General features: G+C 35.5%; 1 protein-coding gene across 1 annotated transcript in view; it reads right to left on the bottom strand.

Moving 5' to 3' along the window:
• Positions 1 to 13070: 13070 nt before the first annotated feature.
• The window catches only part of LOC111892957 (phytoene synthase 2, chloroplastic-like), a 49832-nt gene continuing 39541 nt past the window's right edge, over positions 13071 to 23361 (bottom strand). The window contains exons 2-3 of the mRNA XM_023889035.1: positions 13388 to 13555; positions 13071 to 13312 (exon numbers count right to left, since the gene is read on the bottom strand). Of these exons, the coding sequence (XP_023744803.1) occupies positions 13071 to 13312; positions 13388 to 13555 (410 nt within the window). The remainder of the gene's footprint in view (positions 13313 to 13387; positions 13556 to 23361) is intronic.

Raw genomic sequence — 23361 nt, 5'->3', positions numbered from 1 at the left:
TATGTATCTATATTTTGATTGAACGAAAATCTCATCATGCATCTTAATTACGATATGTTTCTATAAACTTGATAATTATTCAAAATCAATTTGAATCATGTTTTGATTATTCAAAAGCAATTTGTATTTATATTTGATTGAACGAAAAGTTCATCAGGTAAAAGCTTTGTTGGGTCATTAAATTACCATTAATAGTTAGATATCATATAGGATGAATCCTTTGTTTGTTTGATATAGGTGTCTGATAATAACTGAGGTCTACAAAGGGAAGATGATAATGGACATGAACAATACCAGGTCTACAAAAGGAGGGTGTCAGAGAGTTATGGACAATGATTGTTTTTTCAGCTTCATGATCATGATATTAAAGGTAAAGAAGGTTTATTTCATGTCTCACAAATGGATACAACTACAAGAAGAATCCCGACTGCAAAAGTAAACTTTTAAACATTTTGGCCGAAAAAGTAAAATTCTAAACATTTGGGCCGAAAAAGTAAAATTCTAAACATTTGGGCCGAAAATGTCTATTTTTCATAAAATTTGGGCCAAAATGTTATTTCTAACAAGAGTGAGCTAAAAATGTTATTTTATTTGAAATAAGCCCTTAAATGTAAATTTTTGGGTTTTAAGGGACTTAAAGTGTCATTTTTACCAAAAATATGACTAAGTTGTAAATTTTCGGTTTTACGGACCAAAAATGTCATTTATACAAAAGTGGGCCTTTTTGTGTCATTTTTGTAAACAATTGAGCTTAAACAACCAATGTAATAATGTTAGGCGTGTCAAACCCAACAAATAAATGGTACAAATGACTCCTTAAACATTACTACTATGCACTAATAATGTAGTACAAGGTAAGTAGGGTCGATCCACAAAGACTCGGGACAAGTGTTTATACCTTTTTGCGTAAGGTACAAAAATGGTCACAGAATGGGGGGAATTTATAAGCAATGTTTTAAACTATAGAATAAAGCAATAAGTAAATGATTGATTTAATGAAGTAGATTCAAGATTTGTAAGGACTCCAACTCCATGCAAGACAAATTAGCAATGTGATTCCAAGGATGAAATGATATTTGTTCAATTCTATCTAAATTGGTACATAGAAATGCTAACAAGATCTAGCACCTCCCATTCACCACATTGATTAACCAAAATAAGTTTTTTGATTAATCCTAACCTTACCAATCTAATCTAAACAAGCTCTTAGAATTAGGTTGAAAGATTGCATTAAACTTTATGTGAATGTTCCCAACAACACTCAATACTCCTCATAAGCCCGAGAGCGTAAGAATGTGTGAATAAGATTTACACTAAATTCATTCAATAGAAATCAGTTTAGTGCTTGTTACCTAGTCCAATTTACAAAACAATTACGGATTTTGCAATTAGATAACTTGAATGATCTAACCCTAATTCAAATGGCCAATAAGAATCACAATTAGAATCAAACATTCGATTGAAACAAAATCAAATTCACTAGATAGAAAATTGAAAGAAAACATCAACTCATATGATTGAAATCACAACTAGAAGTCAAGACATAAAGTTGGAGAATCTAGGGTTCTAGCCACTCATGACTAGAACAAGATCACGAATCTAGAAAATGAAATTAAAGTTCTTAAAAAATGAAATCAAATGTTCCCAAGTGTTAATCAACTTCAAAATCCTCAAGAATTTTGCCTTCTCTACTCTAAAAGTCGACCCCCTAAGTAAAAAGTAGGTTCCCCCCTTTAAGAATGGTGAAAAACTGCTTTAAAACCCACGTTTACGTTTACACGACCCGCGTAAATTAACACTGTCATTTACATGGCCCGCGTAAATGCAAAAATATACTGTGCAGAAATCTACGTTTACACGGCCCGCGTAAACGCAAGGCTTGCATTTACACGGCCGTGTAAATCTCTGTAAAGCCAAAATCTTCATTTCTTTGATATCTTGCTCCTCGGTGCTCCGCAAGTCCTGGAATTTTGTCCGCAACTTTTAATTACCTCCTCCAACAATATCCTACCTCCAAAAGTCCCTGAAATATCACAAAAGTATTTGAATGAAACTGCCTCATGAAAAATCCCAAAAAACATGCAAAATGCATGAGTTTAAGCCTATATGCAATGTACTTTTATGAAATAAAGCTACAAAATGGGTACATGAAATACACCTAACAAATAACAAACAGACTAAATACGTTATTTACATGCTTATTGGGCCTGAAATATACATTACATGTTTATTAGGCCTTAGTGGTCCATTTACATGCTTATTGGGCCTGGAACATACATTACATGCTTATTGGGCCTTAGTGGTCCATTTACATGCTTATTGGGCCTTAGTGGTCCATTTACATGCTTATTGGGCCTGGAATATACATTACATGTTTATTGGGCCTTAGTGGTCCATTTACATCCTTATTGGGCATGGAATATACATTACGTGTTTAATGGACCTTTGTGGTTCATTTACATACTCGCTGGGCCTTGTAACATATTCGCGTAAATAAAGTTAAGGTTCTTGTGAGACACGTTCTTTCGTTCGTACCTACCTAGTGTACAACCTTAGTCCTATAGTTATAACTAGAGTCTCCTGGAGGGAGAGCGATAGTTTGTCTATACGAGGTTGACAGCCCCGCACCTGAGTTGTTCACTACGGCTAGACTAGGTCAGTCTAGAGTGACAAATGTCTTACCTTAAACAAGTTGACGTCTGAAAAATGTCATGACACGCAGATCCGTCGTATCAAGCATGGTTATAACGCCTCAAAAAGAAATTAACTCCACTGTAAAATTTACGAAATACATAAACGATTCTACAATCACAACTCTATACAAACATCAATTTACGGTCTTTGGGTTTAATACCACAACACTTTTACAAGCAGAAAATATCCGATTTTCTGGGAAAACTTACATTATACATTACCTTCTACTTACAATAGAAACGTAGGATTTTCTGGAATACCCTCTTTATACATTTTCAAAACAAAAAACACACATGCTTTAATACAAGATTTGATACAAAGCGTTCAAACCATATATTTCTTTTATAGAAAATATCATATTTTCTGGTGTTTATAAAGTGCTACAAATCTTTCATACAAATATACTTATGAACTCACCAACATTATATATGTTGACCATTTTCAAAATAACTTGTATTCTTAGGAAATCATTAAGCAGGTTAGCTTCCAAGAACTCATGGAATTGATGTATTTTTGCTATCATCGTACACTTATATTTTGATAATGTAACTTTTGTAAACAATTATAATGATGTAAACCCAATATTGTACGTGTGATGATGATGCTTGCCTTGTTTCAATTATATTCACGGTGATGATATTACAAGATGAAGTCACCCAAACCCCCGGACGTTTCTGCCGTTTCTCCGGTTCGGGGGTGTGACATATATATATATATATATATATATATATATATATATATATATATATATATATATATATATATATATATATATATATATATATATATACATACATACATACATACATACATACATGTCCTGTTAAAATAGGTTTTCCCATATGTCATAGAGTTTACAGGCAATTTGATTGTTGACCCTTGATTAGATCGACCTTCTTATCTCCTCACCATATGAACATAATTTTGCATAATTTTCTACTATGGTACCTTCAACAGGAGACATTTCATGTTTCCTAGCTCTCCTACTCTGTCCCACACTAACCTTTATGCCAAATTTAATTTTTGCTTATTCTTTTAGCATCCTAACATTGAGTTTCTCATTCTCAAGAACTTGCTTGGTAAAATGACTACCAATAATCTATAATTAACAATTAAATCTTATTTAAAATTCATGGCATGATTATGGTCATTAATAAGGGACTTGATTTTGAATGAATTCTCATCACTCATCCATGAAGCCCATAGCCTAAATGTGCATTCACCATCACAACATTTAACCAATAATCTTATATTGTCAATTTTTCATATTACAATTGATACTCATTGGCTACAACATAATTACAAAGCATGAATTCCAGTTGTTTAGGATTAGTTAACCTTATACCTAAAATTGGCATATGTCTTCTTTAAACCTTGCTTTACCTTTCACATTTGGGACAATATCATCTTTATCATCTTATGGGATTTCAACTTCTGTGGCATCCTCATTTCCATTTTCCTGACTTACTCCATCATAGGTTACTCCTTCCATGTTGCTCTTTTGTGGACTCATGAAATGAGTTAGGTCAACATCATCTTCCATTTCCATTGGCATGTTTGGAATAACCAAAATGTTGTCCTCAATTTCATTTTCCTTACTTACTCCATCAATGAATACTACATATTAGTACCAAAATGGTCCATGTACACAAACATTTGTAATCCATACCGATAAGCAATGTCTATAAACTCTTGATATTCAAGTTTATTAGAAATCAATTTTAAACATTATGGGATTTCTATATCTGACAATAATAATAAATCTTCCCACGCTTCTCTTCTATATATGAATCGTTCAAGAAAATCAACAAATTCCTTATGCGACATACCATCAAAATCAATATTCTCGAACACATGATGAATACCATCAAAGTAACAAACAAGTTTGTTGACGAACACACCTTGGAAATGAACTTTAATTGTGATGAATATTGCCATCGAGAGGATCCTTGGTGGGAGAAAGGTTTTTTTTGACTTAGTATGACCAGATTGAAAACAGAAGAGTGGCGCTCTAATTTAAAGCCTGTTCATTTTAATTGAGTAAACGTGACATTTTGATTTGATGACTTGGGACATTAAGTTATTACATGGCATACAAGGTACTGGCTAACCCAGTACCTTGTTAAATAAGGATGTTTTAAACATTAAGATTCGAACTCCATTCCCTTTTTGTACAAAAAATAGATGGTTGGTCTTTTAAAACAAACTGACAAATTATATTCCACTAATTAGCAAATAGTAATTAAGGGTCAAACCAGGGCTGCATATGTTAACATTTGAGTAATTATATGAGTAAAGACTAAAAATTCAATGACTATGTTGAAAATAGTAACTAAACTGACAAATAGAAAAGGGTTGGGTTGAATAGTTGGAAAGATGATCGCTTGTGGTTTCAACGTAATTCCTAAGGTGTATTGTAGCAGGTGTTACTAGTTTTTCATTTATTCAAGCCACATAGACATATTTGTATTAATTGATATCTAAGTTTAGGTTCAAACTAGGTGCATCATCACCCCCTGTCATACATACTACTTTGGATGCTTTAACACTGTGGGGAAAACTGTATTAGAGTCATCTTGCACAAAGATAAATCAAATAGTGTTTCAACAAAGTAAGAGAAAACATTTATATAATGAAAGCATGAATAATCTAAAAACAACGTTTAACGAATCTAAAACATTCAAACCCCACATACATTAGGATAAATCAATAAAACCTACTCTCAATTGTGATTGCAGGAGGATTTAGCTAGATATTGTTGTAGAAGATGAACCCATGTTGTTGATCATGTCCATTATTTGAGAAATTGTCGAGGAGAAGGATTTATCCTAAATGATGAGATTGATTTTTTAAGGATTTGATGTGTTGAGGTATGAATGAACTTGGTGGATGTATAATGCACCTAAAATGGATTCAAGGGGTTAGGTTTCGTTCATGGAAATATGGGATGAGGTAGTCATGTATTTTAGTTTATTTCAGGAACACTATAAAATAGTTTTGAGTATAGTTTAATGGGTGAAGCTATGGTAAGATTCTTGCTTGAAGGTTTTGGATTAAGGTGTCTAAGCTCATAATTAAATTGGTATATACTTTAATTAGAAGCAATTTCTTTTTTGGGTTGCCCTCATAACTAGTGACTAAATAGAGTGACATTTGGAGAGAGAAGTTGATTTATTGATTTGTTATATGATTAATAAATTGTAATAAATGATTTGTTAATATATTATATGATTAATAAATTAATTGGAAATAGTAATAATTAATTAAGAATTAATCAGAATTAATTTAGATTTAATTATGGGTTAATTATAATTATATAAAGGTGTAGGGACTTAAGCTGTAATTGTTCAAAAATTGAATAAATACAGGTGGATAGTTTTTGAGGAACCCAATTAGGGTTTCTGGAAGCCTCCTGAAGATAAGGATATTAGATAATATCTTGAATTTGAATTATTATTATTTATTCAAGATTAAGGTTTCTAGGGTTTTCCTATTAGCTATAAATAAGACGTGTTGGGTACCTCATTTTCATCCACTTCTCATACCTAAAGGATAGCCGATTTTCTATCCCCTCTCCTCTTTCCTCTTGTCTTCTAGTTGTAAGGGTTTGTTTTCAAACCATTAGAGGCACTAAGCTTTTGGTGCTAGCTTTCTGAAGAACTAAAGGAAAGGATCAAAAGATTTATTTGCTATAATAAATCTAAGGTATGTAAATCCTACTTTTTCAATTTTCAAAATTCATAGGTTTTCTCTAAGGTTCTTTATGTTCATTGTATGTTGCTATCAATTAGAGTAAACATAGATCACTATAGATTGCATGTGAACTTAAGTGTTAAGATTTTTTGTTTTCCATGTTTTTTCGATAACCTAAAAGCCCATCAATAGTATTAGAGTCATTGTTTCCTATTGATTTTGTAACGACCCAAATTTTACAAAGAAAATTTTCATTTTTAATTAATAAAACACATTTGCATAAACAATGAAATTCCAACATAATTGTTTTCAAATCAACATTCATTACAACTTTGTTTAAATCATCAGAGTGTCCCCATAACATATTAGTGAAAGAGAGATAGAGTGCACGCCGCTCCATCACGCCTTGCCGTTGCCCTTAGGCTTAGATGTACCTGAAACAAATCCACAAACGGTAAGCTTGAAAGCTTAGTGAGTTCCCCAGAGCACACCCACACACAAACACATACAACATATCCTACTAGCTAATCAACTATACAAAAGACATAAGCCTTGCATACCAACACATAACGAAGCCTTGGAAACCCTCTAGGGTCTTACTCCGGGTGCCATGGGAACCCCCACATGGTCTTAGCCCAATGCCTCGGGAACCACCAGGGGTCTTTGACCAAGGATGCAAAGGAAACCCTCCACGGTCTTATACCTACATGCCTCGGGAACCCCCCCTGAGGTCTTCCATACACGATACACAGAAAAAACTAGCACATTGGATATCAAATAATCCAAATAGCATATATGTAACAATTAATGGGCCGGTCTTGGTGCCTTCGACCCATTGGTATGGTGAGGAGACTCAACATTGTCTGCTGAATACAAAAGCTGCTCTCCTAACAGTCCGTAACCCCCCGTGTTGAATAATAATATTAATCAATGTTAGGAATTTAATTAATCAAAGGAAACCCAAACTTCAAACCCTTCAATGAGGCTCAAATATCCTTCCCTTGTTAATGGGCCACAAAGTCCAAGTCTAAGATCATTAATGGGACTCTTGGCCCAATAAGGCCCAATCAATATGTCCATGGCCCATAAAAAATGAAATGACTCATAATTCCCAGAATACAACCATATCCAATAACCAAACGGGGTTACGCCTAGCATACAACCAGGTTAAGCACTTTCTCCATTAAGTGCTTAAAGCACAATTCCTTTACGTCCAAAAGTCAGATCTAAGCTTGATAAGACGTCCTAAGGCATAAAGTTGGCAACTTTATGCCTTTTCATGCCATATATGCACTGAACACCCCCATTAAGACCTTTCGAAGGCTCTTGACCCATGCATGAGGTCCAAGATCCCACCCAGACTCCATTTTTATGACATTAAAGGACCAAGGGTCCTTAGATCTGTCATTTCCATCGTCTAGAGTTGCTAAACTCACAAATGGAGGTCCAAAATCCACGAAAGGAACAAAGCTATAAAACCCTAGCTAGATCTAGAGACTTAAGTGGATATATGCATGCTTTTTACCTCCAGGAGCTTTGCAAGATGACCAATATGTAGATTCTTGAAGCATCAACTCGAACCAACCTGGATTAGCAACTCCTCCTTCTTGAAAGAACTCTAAAATGGCCACAAAACCCACTCCTTAAGCTCCAAAACCCTCACACACAATATCACAGTTGAAGGTAGACGAAAAGAGGCTAAAGAGATTGATAGGTTTTGGTCCAAGAGGCTAAAAGGTGTTTAAATAGGGGACAAGTCCGAGATTTAGGGTTTTGGCCCTCTGTTGCATACGCCCGACATACCCTTACGTATGCCCAACATATCCTTATGTACACCCAGCGTACGTAAGGCTCCTCCGCGATCCTTCATGCAGAGTACACTAAGCGTACTCATAAGTACACCTAGCGTACTCAAGGGACCAATTATGTCAAAATAGGAGTTCTTCGAGGGTTTCAAGCCATACCTGATTTAGGGCGTTATAGATTTTGCATGATGTGAATTGATCAAGATTAGGGTTTATTGAAAATAAACCCTAGCCTGTTGCAATTCTCGAGTTTTGCTAGGGTTTCTTGAACCCTAGCCTCCATGTCTTATTTTTTAAATTTGACTAGGGTTTCCTAGGGTTTCAAGCTTCATATCCTGTTATTTTAAATGCCTTAAAATTTGAACAATTGAAACTTGGTAACCCAAACTCTAATTTTCGAAAATTAGAAGGATAAGATTAAATTTGAATTATTTAATAATGTTTTAACTAAGATAATTATTTAATTCCAAAATGATTTAATTAATTTAAATAATTTTTTAATTAAAATATAAGTATTAAATCAAATTGGTTTAAATTGATTAATTAATTATATGATTTATTTAGATAACTAATATTTAAATCTTGTATTGTAAAATATTTTAAAAGAAACCAATATATATATATATATATATATATATATATATATATATATATATATATATGTGTGTGTGTGTGTGTGTGTGTGTATATATATATATATATATATATATATCATAAAAGATTAATTACTATATGTATAAGAAAATAAGTCGAATCAATAGTAGGCCCCATTTGCAAAGGCATGATATAAGGGGTATAAGGAAACGACTTATAAAATGACCATTGAATGAGTGTCATTTTCACCCGCCGCTCTCTTATGTGATGGAATGTCGTTAGTCGAACGGGTTTGATAGAACATAATCTTATTAAAAGTATAATGATATAAAGTACTAGAACCTTCTTTAAAATCTCACTTTAGTTACTTTAGTAAAACAAAAGGTGAAATGTATGCTAATCCATGAAAACACACATCATTCTGTATTAGTTGTTAGTAGAGTGTGCGTGGTTAATCGGAACACTAATTTAGGACTACAAATTTGAAATGATGGCACAACCCGAACATTATGATTATTGGTGGAGCGTGTGTGGTTTATTAGCACATCAATTTGACATGCTAACTAAAATCGGGGTTGTCAAGTAGGTTTGCATGATTATTCACATCTTGTTTGTGATCCTCGGTATCCCTATCACTAATTAAAGAGCATAATCTGAGATTAAACATGCCATAGATATGATTCAATGAATCTCAAATGATCTAGGAATTTCATAATATTGAAATTGGTGAATTGTTTTGCCTACCTTAATAAATTCATAATTAGGTTACCGTATCCCTCTTCTTAATTTCGAATTGTATTTTGGATCGTAGCCATGAATATTAAATTGGGTTAAAATATGAAAGATTTATATCAAATAACTAAAACTATCTCTCTTATTATAGATATCTGGAAATGGTGATGCTCTCGCTGCTTAAACCTCCACTCAAAACTCCAACTTCAATCTCTTTTCGATTTTCTAAAAAGTAAAACCAACAGGTCCAAAGTACATGGACTGGATGTGAATTCTACATATGACTCTTCACTACGAGAACACATATGTTCTCGAGAAACCTCTTCTTGAAATCTAAGAAAAGATTGCTACTCCTGAGGAAATCGCTTTCTATAACAAAAATCATGACGATGCCACTAAGTTCGTTTGCATCATGGTTGCTACTATTGCACCAGAACTACAAAAGTTCTATGAGGACCATTGGCCATACGAGATGTGCTTTGATTTTGCTGAAAAGTTTCACAAGAAAGCGAGACAAGAGCATTATGAAGTGGTCAAGTCTCTTATGGCATGCAAGTTAAAGGAAGGGACTCTGATTGCGCTTAATTACAACGAATTTAGAGATATGCAGAGCAGTTGGAAAAGCTCAATGTGTCGTTTGACAAGGAGTTGGCCATTAACATGGTCCTTAACTATTTTCCTCCTAGTTATGATCAGTTCATATTTACTTATCAATTGAACAACACAGGGATGACATTGACCCAACTCTACAACTTGTTGCAGACACCTGAATCGGGAACACTACTAGAAAAACGGTCTTTTGCGACGCACAATGCGTGTCGTAAAACGCTCAGACAACGTGCAAATGCGCGTCATGGAAGGCCCTGTCATAACGAGAGACGACACGCTTTTGCGCATTGTAGCCTTACGACGCGCATTTACGACACGCAATGCGTGTCAAGGAAGGCTCTGTCATAAAGAAAATGACACGCATTCGCGTGTCGTAAAACGATGCACATTTATGACTTGCATAACGTATCATTAAATCCCATGTCATAAAGAAAGACGACACACATTTTTGCATGTCATAAAGTTTAAATGTTTAAATATATATATATATATATATATATATATATATATATATATATATATATATATATATATTGTAAATTTACTAATTTTCAAAGTACATCACACATATAATGTCTCATAATATCAAATAAAATTTCATACACAAAAAATAAAATAAATTGCACAAATTACAATATGTCATACAAATAATCATTCAAATGTTAAACAAAAATAATACATTGCTAACATGGGTTATACATTCCTATAAAACTAACAACCCTCGGTGACCTTGATCTAGATCGAGGTCGACTTGGATCGATGACGACGATTGGATTTTAGATACAAAACATGATTACTGACCTAAGACCTTGTGCCACAAGTGCATCCCATACCCTATTTCCAGCAACCACCACACGTTGTAATGTCTCAAGGGCTAATATACTTCCTCCTTTCCATCCAATATCTTTCATTAACAATAGAACCACCTGTAATTTATTAAAAAAAACAAGGTTAAAACTGAAAACTAAGTATGCCATTGCTCCTTTTTCCCCTTAACATAGGTAAATAATGATGTCTGGATAAAGCTTGTTCCTTTTCTAGACTGTAAGAAGTTTTTGATTGAGTCATTAAGTCCATTAAGTCAATACGAAATAGATACTAACAATTTTAATGAAGTACATGACCAAAATCAAAGTGATCATAAAATATAAATAAATAAAAAAGTGAGAAACCTGATTTGTCCATTAAAAAAAATTCAGATTGCCTTTTGTCAGAAAGATGAGCAGTACCGACCCATTGCTCTCCGTAAACAACCACCCTCATGATTTGAATGTTCGAACAACCGTCACTGAATTCTATAGTGTTTACAATCCAGTCTTTTGTGACACCCTTTAACTAAACACTAATTGATGATAGAAAATAATTTAGTTTAAATTGGGGTTTCAAAACAAGATGAAACCACGGAAAAAAAACTTACTTGCTCGAATTTAAAAGTCGGGGATAGGAAGTAATTGGAATTATCAACTTCTCCAACATGTATGTCAACTGAACCCCTTGAATATGAGGCATCCTTTCATATAATATTTTTATAACAAATCAATAGAAGCTTTTTTATAACAAATCAACCAACCACATTAGTCATATATAAATTATTATAATAAAAACAAACAAACAAATTTACACGATACAATGAGTTAAGAATATCAAATCTACTTACCAGATGTTCTAGAATCCCACATTGAACTGCAAGAAATATGTAAAACAGAATGATGAGGGTGAGAAGGGCAATTAAGTCTTTTTCACAATCAACTTCATTTCTATTTAGCCTAAAAGAGAATACATGTTCTTTTACTAAGCCTTGTTCAACCATATTGTACCTGTAAATTGTAATTAGAAAAGGACTATAAGTCACAACAAAAAGAGAGGAAAAGAGTTGATCCAGATTCAGATGAGTTATTACTTGATTGTGGTTAACCAGAATGTGAAAACAAAATTTTTTAAAATCATGTAGTGGCCAAAAGAAGTGTGGGTCAAAGTCAAACAAAACTTATAATAAAAAAAGTCAAACCTCAATAATTTGGTCAGTTTAATGTTCAAAACCTGGTTGAACTACGACTCACTCACACCGTCCCTATTATAATATAACCAATAATCAATTTTTAAATTATTAATTTCTAAAAATACATCATTATATTCACGTGAAGATGAGAAATGACTAGAAGTCACCTGAAGATGATATTCTGGTCTGGCTTACGTTTAGTGGAACTTGTATAGAAGTCAAGGAGAAGCTCCCTGCCACAAACACAAAGAAAATAAAATCTCATCATTTGTTGTGATGTAAATCTAAAACTTCAAACTTTTTATTTGTAACTGACATTCTTAACAGCCAAGAACATGTTCGGTTTGCAGATTCCAACAGAATTGGAATTCAAGATTCCATTCTATGCCCTTTTTTGATCGTTTAATGGACATAATTCATGTCTTTTCTTTATATTTTTAACATTCCCGCCATTCTTCATTTTAAAAAAAAGACAAAAATACCCTCCCTCGTCATATATAATATATATACCTCATTATGCTTTCATCCTCAGTGTCGGAGACTTTCTTAAACAGGGAGTCGATCATCTCCACCTTTGTAGATTGGGTTCTTACAGAGGATCTATAGCGTGAGATCAAAGGCCAGTGTCGGCAACTAACAACCTGTTAGTAAGAATTAAAAACAACAATGTGGGACACTAACATGCGTAGAGGCTGATGAAAGTTTGTAATTATGAACAAGATAAAAGGTAGACTCTAATATGTGTAGAGGCTGATGAAACTTTGTCTAGCCAATGTGGGACACTAACATGCATGCTCTTGATAGACTATGCTATAGACCTCGACACTAATACTATAGGAGAGAAGATATATAATCTATCTCCAAAATGTATAGAGCATGCATATGAGAATGTGTCTAGTGATGTGGAACATCAACAATGTGGATTGATCAAAGAGGAAAACTTACTATTCTCCTACATCTCTAAGGATATTCATGAGTTGATTTTCGATGCCAAGACTGAGAGCATAATTATAGACGCTTGATGCATGTGATGATGATTCAGGGGAGATACCCATGACAGGAACAGTCATCAGAGCAACTGTACCATCAACATAGTAGCAATATAGGTAAAGTTCTTGATAATTTTCATAGCGAACTTTCTTGGTGTCCATCCTCATTCCCTCAATCATATCTCTGAACGGTTGAAAACCAAAAAAATTACTTAGACGTATGAAGCTTATAAACTTTAAAGCTGATTGTAGTGATTAGGGTATTACCTTAATGTCTAGTGGGAACTTTTTAACGGTGTCTGTGAGGGCAGCATCAAGCATGTCAAACGGCCGACCATTAAAGAGATCTTCGAGTCTATCTTCGCATATGTCAAGAACAGTAACAATCATGTGGGTGTCATTAGGGTCATCAACGAGGTCATCTGTTCTCCTGCACCAAACTGTAGATCAAGTTATGTTTTTGATCTTTATAACAACACACCTACATGAAAAAAATGATAAATTAGTTTTTCAAGTTATGTTCTTGAGAATGGAGGAATATATGATCCCTTATCTAAAGGACACGCTATCTGATAAGATCAGAGTTGACAGCGGCTTTTGAAAGCTACGATTGCTGATCAGGGTCTGAAGTCATACGGAAAATAGTTATTAGACTTATCCAAGTGGGAGACTGTTGGATTAGTGTCTAAGTCCATAACTATTTTGGTATGTACTTGACCCGATTATGAGCATGGTCCTTTTGGGTTACCTTCACCATAGCAATATGTAGGATGAATTAAGGAGAGAAAGGTTTAATTATGATTTATTAATATATTATGAGAATAATATATTAAAAGAGAAATCATATTGTTTAATTAATATTAGTCAAGAATTAATTTTGTGGCTAAATGAGATTAATTAAACTTAGGGGACTGAAGTTGAATTATAAGATAATTATAATGGGCTATGGATCACCTAATAATATATAGGTTGGACGAATTCTATGGGAAGCCTAATAGAAATCATCCAAGGGATATGTTAAAGGAGTCCATGGGGTGCTTAGGGCTTAAGCAGTCAGATTAGGGTTTCCTAGTTGAAAACCCTAATAGCCTACATATATATAAAGGGCCCATATGCCCCAAAAACGTGAACAACTGATTCTCTAGGGTTTCTAGTCGTTTTGGGCAGCCTCCTTTCTTCTCCTCTTCATCCAATTTGCATATGGTGTTTGTGACTCCATTAGAGGTGCAACACTTGAGGCACTAAGCTTTCTAAAGCCAATCAAAGCAAGGAAGTGATTGTTATTGCAATATAACAATCAAAGGTAATTCTCTAAACCCTAATTTAGTTTATTTTATGTTAGATCTAGGGTTTATGGCTTTGGATTCAAAGCATGTACAATAGAGAAACCTAGATCCAAGCATTAGGGTTTGTATGAGCACATAGGATTGTTTCTTATGAATAAAACCCATCAGTGGTATCAGAGCCTTGATTGGTTTCAGTTGTATGTGATGCTTTAACTGTTTGCTTGCTGAAAAACGAATTATGGCCTTCTGTTCGAACTAACTCGGTGAGTCACTACATGGCCTCGACGAGTCGGCCCTACTCGGCGAGTTCCAATGTGTGACTCGACGTGTCGGAGCGTCAGACAGAGGGAATTTTGGATTTTCTTGCTGTTTTCCTTAAGGATAATTACCATATTCGTTTTAAACTAATAAAATACGATTTTATTGTTCCTAAAAGATTATCCTTGCCAAAATACAAGATAATTGCCAATTGATTAGATAATAACTTCCTTATATGATTAAAGATTGATTATCTGTATTAATTGGGTAACTTATCTTGCAAGAAATTGAAATTAGGTCAAATATTGATAATGACCAATTTAATAGTTTAACTTATATTATTTGTTATTTGATCTTTTGAGATGTGAAAAAGTTTCAATTGCACCCTTTAGGTTTTATAGTTTAAATTTGAACTTTAAAGTTTTGTTTATGAAATTTAAATAAGTTAAACCCTAATGTTTTGAAAAGTTTCAAAACTTGCCCTCAAGTTATGGAATTTAAAATTTTGATTAAAAGTTTAATTTTGAAATATTTAAATTCTAAACCCTAATGTTTTGAAATGTTTCAAAACTTCCCCTCAAGTTTTGGAATTTAAAAGTTGATTAAAAGTTTAATTTTGAAACGTTAAATTCTAAAACCCTAATAATTTGAAAAGTTCAAATCACACCCTTATGGTTTTATTAATTAATTAAAGTGTATAATTAAAAGTGATTTAATAAATCCATAAAGTTTTGGTTTACATTTAATTAAATTAAAAGTATAATTTACAAAATTAAACCACCTAGTATTTTAAAAGTGTAAAATACACCCTATACTATATATATGTAACATTAAAGGTCTAATATTATATATATATATATATATATATATATATATATATATATATATATATATATATATATATATATATATATATATATATACATATGAGTAAAAGTCAGTCTTACCGTTAGTAGGTCTCATTCACGAAGCCGGTCTATAAGGGGGTATAAGGTTGTTGCCTATAAAATGGTTACTTAATGGGTGTCCACTCTCACCCACCGCTTCCTTGATCGGTGGAGGGTCGTTAGCCGAACGGGTAGGATATGACTTTAAATTCTCACTAAAAGTATAATGAATTATAAAGTAACTATACATTATAAATTCCCAATCTTAGTTACTTTAGGAAAATGTGAATTTCGTGCTAGCCCATAAAATTACACTTTGTACCTTACCAAGTCGCTAGTGGAGCGTGTGTGATTAACCGGCACACTAACATGGACTAGTAAGAGTGGCAGAGGGTAACTTGACTTTATTATAGATCGGTGGAGCGTGTGTGGTTAACCAGCACATCGATTAGGTAATATTGTTAAGGGTACCAAGTCAATTTGTATGGTTATTCACACCTTGTTTGTGATCCTCGGCATCCCAGTCACAAACTTGAGAGGGCACATTCGAGATTCAAACATGCCATTGAAAAGTTCAATGTATCTCAAAAGATCTAGGAGTTTCAAAACCAATAAAACCTAATAATAAAATATTTCGTCTTATGGTGGAAATTGGTAAATCGTCATTTACCTACCTTCAAATATTTTATAGTGTGGATTACGGCATCCCTCTTCCACCTATAAATAGTTTGTTGGATCCTAGCCTTAATATTTCATTTGGGTGACTTATTAAGGACTCTTAATCTAATGAAACTTATCTTCCTTTTATTCCAGATGTCTTCCAATAACGCTGTTGGCTCAAACCCGACAGGCTCCTTTTCCCTAATGAACTTGTGTGGTAAGGTTATCTTTGATGGATCCAACTTTAATGAGTGGATCAGAAACATCAGGATGATTACCCGCTATGAGGACAAAGAATATGTCCTTGACAGGGAGCTTAAGGTTGTTAATGAAGCCACTGCTACTCCAGAAGAGCTTGCAGAGTTCATTGCACATGAAAAGGATGCCACCAAGGTATCCTGCATCATGATGGCCACAATGACTCCATAACTCCAAAAATCTTATGAAGATTTCTACCCCTATGAGATGCACCTAGATCTGATGGAAAGGTACCATCAGAGCGCGCGTCAAGAGAGGTATGAAATCATTTCCGCCATGATAACCTCAAGGATGAAGGATGGTGAACCCATCACCGGTCACTTGCAGAAGATGCAGAGGTTAGTTGACTGGATGCTAAAGCTTAATGTTGACTGCCCTGAGGAATTGGCGATTGACATCATTCTCCATTCCTTACCTCAAAGTTATGATCAGTTTCGTATGAATTATCATATGAACAAGGAGGAAGTCACACTTAGCAAGCTTCAAGGACTCTTAAGGACAACTGAAAATGGCCTTAAGGGTAAAGCGGTTGCTACTTCTACTCCTTTAACAGCCCCTGTTCTTGCAATTGGGCAAGGGAAGGGTAAGAAGAGGAAAAACCCTTCAAAGGGTACCAAGGGTAAGACTCTTGATGGTTCCTCTTCAAGTGGGACAAAGAAAGTTCCCATTACTCCTTCTTCGAACCCAAAGAAGCACAGTGCTTCTATTGCCAAGATAAGGGACACTTCAAGCGAAGTTGCGCCAAATATCTGCAAGATGTAAAGGATGGGAAGGTTAAACCCACCCATGCAGGTATTTACACAATATTGTCTAACAACTCATCTAATGCTAATTCTTGGGTGCTTGATACAGGGTGTGGTATTCACATTTGTACTGATTTGCAGGCACTAAGAAGAAGTGAGCAAGTGGAGCACGAGAAGATAAACTTAGTCATGGGCAACGGGAAAGCATCACTTGTTACCAAGATAGGAGTTTATTCTTTATTGCTTAATAATGGGTTAATGTTAGATTTGAATAAGTGTTGTTACTCGCCCAAAATGGCGAGAAATATTATTTCTTTTCATGGCTTGTACAGACAAGGTTTTACATTTTCATTTGATAATAAAAATGGTGCTATTAATGTTTATTACAATGATATATTTTACTTTAAAGCAATACCTTGTGATGGTGTATATGAAGTTGTGAATGTTGTAGACAATTTAGGAAATAATGTGTTGTATATTGATTCTTCTGATAGCTTGGACAAAGCATCCTTGTGGCATTGTCGTCCTGGACATGTTAACAAGAAGCGCATAGGCCAACTCCAAAAGGCTGGAGTCTTGGAATCATTTGACCTCAAGTCAGATGATAGTTGCGAGTCTTGTTTACTTGGAAAAATGACAAAGTCACCCTTCATAGGTACTTGTGATAGGGGTGAAGGTTTGTTGGACCTTGTACACACGGACGTGTGTGGGCCCTTCAGAGTTGCTACAAGGGATGCTAATCATTATTATGTGACTTTTACTGATGATTACAGTAGATATGGATATATTTACTTGATCAAGCATAAGTCAGAAACCTTTGAAAAGTTCAAAGACTTTAAGCAGGAAATTGAGAATCAATTGGTCAGGAACATCAAGATGCTCCGATCCGATCGGGGAGGAGAGTATCTTAGCATTGAGTTCCTTGACTATCTTAAGGAATGTGGGATTGTCTCACAATTGACACCTCCCAGGACACCACAGTTGAATGGTGTATCTGAGAGGCACAATCGAACCCTGTTGGATATGGTTCGTTCCATGATGAGTCGAGCTTCGTTACCAATCTCTTTCTAGGGGTATGCCTTAGAGACTGTCGCCCATATCCTTAATCTAGTCCCTACTAAAAAGGTTGCCAAAACACCTCACGAGATGTGGACTGGGAAAGTGCCCAATTTGGACCACATCAAGATTTGGGGTTGTGAAACTTTTGTGAGGCGTGAGACTCATGACAAGCTTGAGCCCCGAAGCGAGAGGTGTATTTTCATCGGCTACCCACAGAGATCCTTTGGTTACCGCTTCTACAGACCCAGTGACAATGTGGTCTTTGTAGCAAGAAGAGGAGTCTTTCGTGAGAGAGAATTCATAAGCCAAGGGGACAGTGGGAGGCAAATTGACCTTGAAGAGCTTCAAGAGTCAAGTGGTGAAGGAACCTCAAATGTTGTCAGCCAACCTGAGGAGGAAACTCTTGTTGAGCCGATAGATGAGTCTATACCTCCAAGACGTTCCACTAGGGTGAGGAACACACCTGAATTTTATTATGGTTATCACATCACCACTGAAGGTGATACATTTATCAGTATAGTACACTGATAGATTTGGATGAACCTAATAATTATAAGGAAGCCATGGCAGGCCCTGAGTCTGCGAAATGGAAGGAGGTTATGGACAGCGAGATTCAGTCCATGTATGACAATCAAGTTTGGAACTTGGTTGACAATGTACCAGGTCGTAAGATAGTTGGGTGCAAATGGATCTTCAAGAAGAAGACCGACATGGATGGGAAAGTACACACTTATAAAGCGCGACTGGTTGTGAAGGGCTTTACTCAAACTCCGGGAGTTGACTATGATGATACCTTCTTACCAGTAGCTAAGATTAAGTCTATTAGAGTGTTGTTAGCCATAGCTGCATTTCATGACTATGAAATATGGCAAATGGATGTCAAAACCGCTTTCCTTAATGGGAAGTTGGCTGAGGATGTTTACATGGCTCAGCCAGAGGGTTTTGTCGATCCAAAATACCCTAATAGAGTGTGTAAGCTTGAAAAATCCATTTATGGATTGAAACAAGCATCTCACAGGTGGAATCTTTGCTTTGATGAGAAAGCCAAAGAGTTTGGCTTTTCTAGGAGTGAGGATGAGTCTTGTGTGTATGTCAGGGCTAGTGGGAGCATAGTTAGCTTCTTGGTGTTGTATGTGGATGACATACTTCTCATAGGAAACGACATTCCAACTTTGCAGGAGGTTAAGGCCTGGCTTGGGAAGTGTTTTGCTATGAAGGACCTTGGGGAAGCTGGCTATATCCTAGGGATAAGGATATTGAGAGATAGGAGTAAGAGACTAACTGGACTTAGTCAAAGTACTTATGTGGATAAGATACTGAAGAGGTTCAATATGCAAGATTCCAAGAAAGGAGAGTTACCAATCCAGAGTAATGCCAAGCTAAGTAAGACTCAGAGTCCGAGTACAGAGGCTGAGATAGCTGAGATGAGTCAGATACCATATGCTTCCGCTGTGGGCTCGATCATGTATGCTATGACCTGTACTCGCCCTGATGTGGCCTTTGCTTTGAGCATGGTCAGTAGATATCAAGGGAACCCTGACAAGGCACACTGGACAGCGGTAAAGAACATTCTCAAGTATTTGCGGAGGACTAAGGACTGGGTCCTTACCCTCAGAGGCAGTGATGACTTGAGAGTGGAAGGATATAGTGATGCTAGCTTTCAAACTGATAGGGATTATTTCCGCTCTCAGTCAGGCTGGGTCTTTATCCTAAATGGAGGAGCAATTACTTGGAAAAGTTCCAAGCAGGAGACAGTAGCTGATTCGACTTATGAATCAGAGTACATAGCAGCAAGCGAGGCAGCAAAAGAGGTGATATGGCTAAAGAACTTCATCGGAGACCTTGGAGTTGTACCAACTATAAAGGAGCCAATGGAAATTTTCTATGACAGTGAAAGTGAGGTTGCTTTGGCGAAAGAACCAAGAGATCACGGGAGATCTGGGCACATTGACAGAAAATACCATTTCATCAGACATAGAATAGAAGAAGGACTCCTTATGGAAAAGAGGGTATCATCAGATGAGAACCCGACAGATCCCCTCACGAAGGGACTGAGCAGGGTTAAGCATTTACAGCATGCAAGGCGCATTGGGCTGAAGGATGATATTAGTTTCAATAATTAGATTCCTGAAACTTGTAAAATGTAATTGACATTTGATGATAAATAAAAGTTGTTATTTATTTATGAGTAAGGTTTTACTATCTTGTGTTGATTGTTTACTATGTTTCAATTTTGCATGTTTTTACTTCCAAAATAATCATGTTATTATTCAAACCATCCACAGTCGGTCAAACTTTGGAAGTAAGTATTGACTCAAGACTGTCATGAATTTGGCTTGTATGATTTGTCTAAAGTGCTTTAGACAATGCAATGGTTGCTACAACATTCATGAGTACTCATAAGGGCGGAGTATTGGATTCAACCCACGCTCACTTGCATCACTTCATGGAATTTATCTCGAGTGATCGTGAGACGGTAATATCATATAAATCTTCAAACCTAGAGATATGAGTTGTTGACTATGAGTTGGTTATTCATTGATTGTACGAAAACGCATTGGTAACTCGATGTTATAAAACGTGCCTTTGTGAGTAATTCAACGAGTAGTTAGTACAAGCATATCATTCGAAGTTTATTTGTTCCTTCTAGAAATAGAAGCGATATCTGGGCCCCTCGATGATTTGGTTTTGACCTATGTACCGGGCCCGGTCAGAACCTAATTGATGTGTTCAATTTAGTTCTATGTTGAAACAAATCGGAGATCGAGAAACAAATGCTGGACAATAAGTAAGACCATGTTCCATGTGTTTGTCCGGCTGATATCATGAGAGCAGAGGATTACATGATCACTTATCTTAAATGTCGTATCATCATCATCTCAGTTCCAAGAGACTTTGAAAGAGCTACGATTGCTAGTCGGATTTTGAAGTCATATTTACAAATATAGTTATTAGACTTATCCAAGTGAGAGACTGTTGGATATAGTGTCTAAGTCCATAACTTTATTTGGTATGTACTTGATCCGACCCGGCATGGTCCATTTGGGTTGCATGGCATTGCAATACTTGGATAGACTAAATGAGAGAATATGGCACTTATGATTATTAATATATTATAAGTTCTAATATATTAATAATAGTGTTATTTAATTAGTATTGATCAAGTATTAATCTAGTATTAATTTGGTAATCAAAGTGAGACTAATTAAATAGATAGGGTTAATTATGATAATCATCAATTCTTTTATGGTGGATTAATGATCCATGGTTTATAGGTTATGGATGTAACCATTTGGAGCTCCATGGATAGTCCATGGGAGTTACAAACCCATGGGTCATGAGAAATGAAGAGTCATGACAATTATGGGTCTTCTTAATGAAACCCTAATTGTGACACCACTATAAAAGGAACCCTTTGGCTAGCAAAATGGTGACCTAGTGTTATTAGAGAGGGCATAACTAATTTTGAGTGCTAGAAGTATTCTCTCAAGTTATTCCAAGTTTTGTGGTGCTGTGTGAAGCATTTGAGGCACAACATTTGGGGTGCTAGGCTCACAAAGTCTTGAAGGAATCCAAGCAACAACACGGTATGTATTTCTACTAGTTTTTATGTTTCATATATTCCCCATGCCATGCTAGTTAGGAAATAACCTTGAAAAAGAAATTTGCATGTATATAGAGAAAACATAGATTCAAGGTTATTAGGGTTGCATGTACACTTAGGAAGTGTTAGAATGCTCAAAACCCATCAACGTTAGTGGAGCGTGTGTGGTTAACCGGCACACTAATTTGGGGATGACATTGGTAACGAAGGGTGGCTCGATGCTTATCATAGATCAATGGAGCGTGTGTGGCTAACCGGCACATTGATTAGGTGATAGTAGCATCAAGTGCACCATGTGATTCGTATGGTTATTCATACCTTATTTGTGATCCTCGGCATCCCAGTCACAAATCGAAGGGCATAATCGAGATTAAACATGCCATTGAAAAGTTCAATGAATCTCAAAAGATCTAGGAGTTTCAATTCATTTAAAACTTAAACTTCCTTTTCGTTTTTCATGGTGGAAATTGGTAAATCGTCATTTACCTACCTTCAAATATTCTGCAACTAGATTACGGCATCCCTCTTCTAGGTTGTAGAATATTGTGTTGGATCCTAGGCTTAATAACTCATTTGGGTGTTTTATTAAGGACTCAATCAACTTAACTTGAACTTTCTCCCGTTTTGTAGATTTCTAGTTCTGACAATCATGGTCTTCCCAAATCCCATGGAACAAGTTTTCCAAATGAAGATGACGTTCTAAGATACGATCAAGGAAATGAGAGTCATGCTTCACTTCCTCCACCTCCTCTAATTGTTCTCCCTAACCCACAAGTTCAAAGGCTTGAAAAGTTCAAGCTCACTCAAGCGCTTTTGGAAAGTAAACACGAAGATGGGAAACCTGTGTGTGCACACGTCTTAGAGATGAAGTCACACATTGATAGGTTAAACATGTTGGGTGTCGAGATTTCAAGTGAGTTGGCTGTTGACTGGGTTCTTCAGTCACTTCCTAAATCATATAGTGAGTTCGTTGAAGAGTACTATATGATGGACCACGACGTGACCCTTATTGATCTCACCTATTTGCTTATAGCTGTTGAATCAGCAATGATTTGGCGTGGTAATCAAGCAAATTTGTCTGGTGAATCAAACTCCCAAACTTCAATGGACACTGGCAACATTGGAAGTCCAGAAAGAACTGAGTTTGTGATTGTCCGATGTGTTGTGCCAAAGGAGTTCATTTGCTTTTGTTTCCAAGAGAAGGGGCATTGGAAACGAAGCTGCCCTATTTACCTGAGAGATCTAAGAGACGGGAGAGTCAAGACGTATGGCTCTACTTCAGGTAAAATCCATTATCTAACTCTTTTAAGTTCCTATTTTAGATTCTTAATACATGATGTGATAAGATTACATTTTGATGTTTTGTAGGCGAAGAAAAGAGAGGAAGCTTAAGGGAAGAAGTGAGCTGAATCTAATAGTAAAGAAATGGATTTCGATCGCATTGCTTGAAGATTGGATTCTTGAGCTACTACTTGGAGTTAGAATACATTG

The sequence above is a fragment of the Lactuca sativa genome, chromosome 7 (assembly GCF_002870075.4).
Source record: "Lactuca sativa cultivar Salinas chromosome 7, Lsat_Salinas_v11, whole genome shotgun sequence".
Classification (NCBI taxonomy): domain Eukaryota; kingdom Viridiplantae; phylum Streptophyta; class Magnoliopsida; order Asterales; family Asteraceae; genus Lactuca; species Lactuca sativa.
The sequence above is the reverse complement of the archived record's forward strand: the minus strand, read 5'-3'. Positions and strand labels throughout refer to the sequence as shown.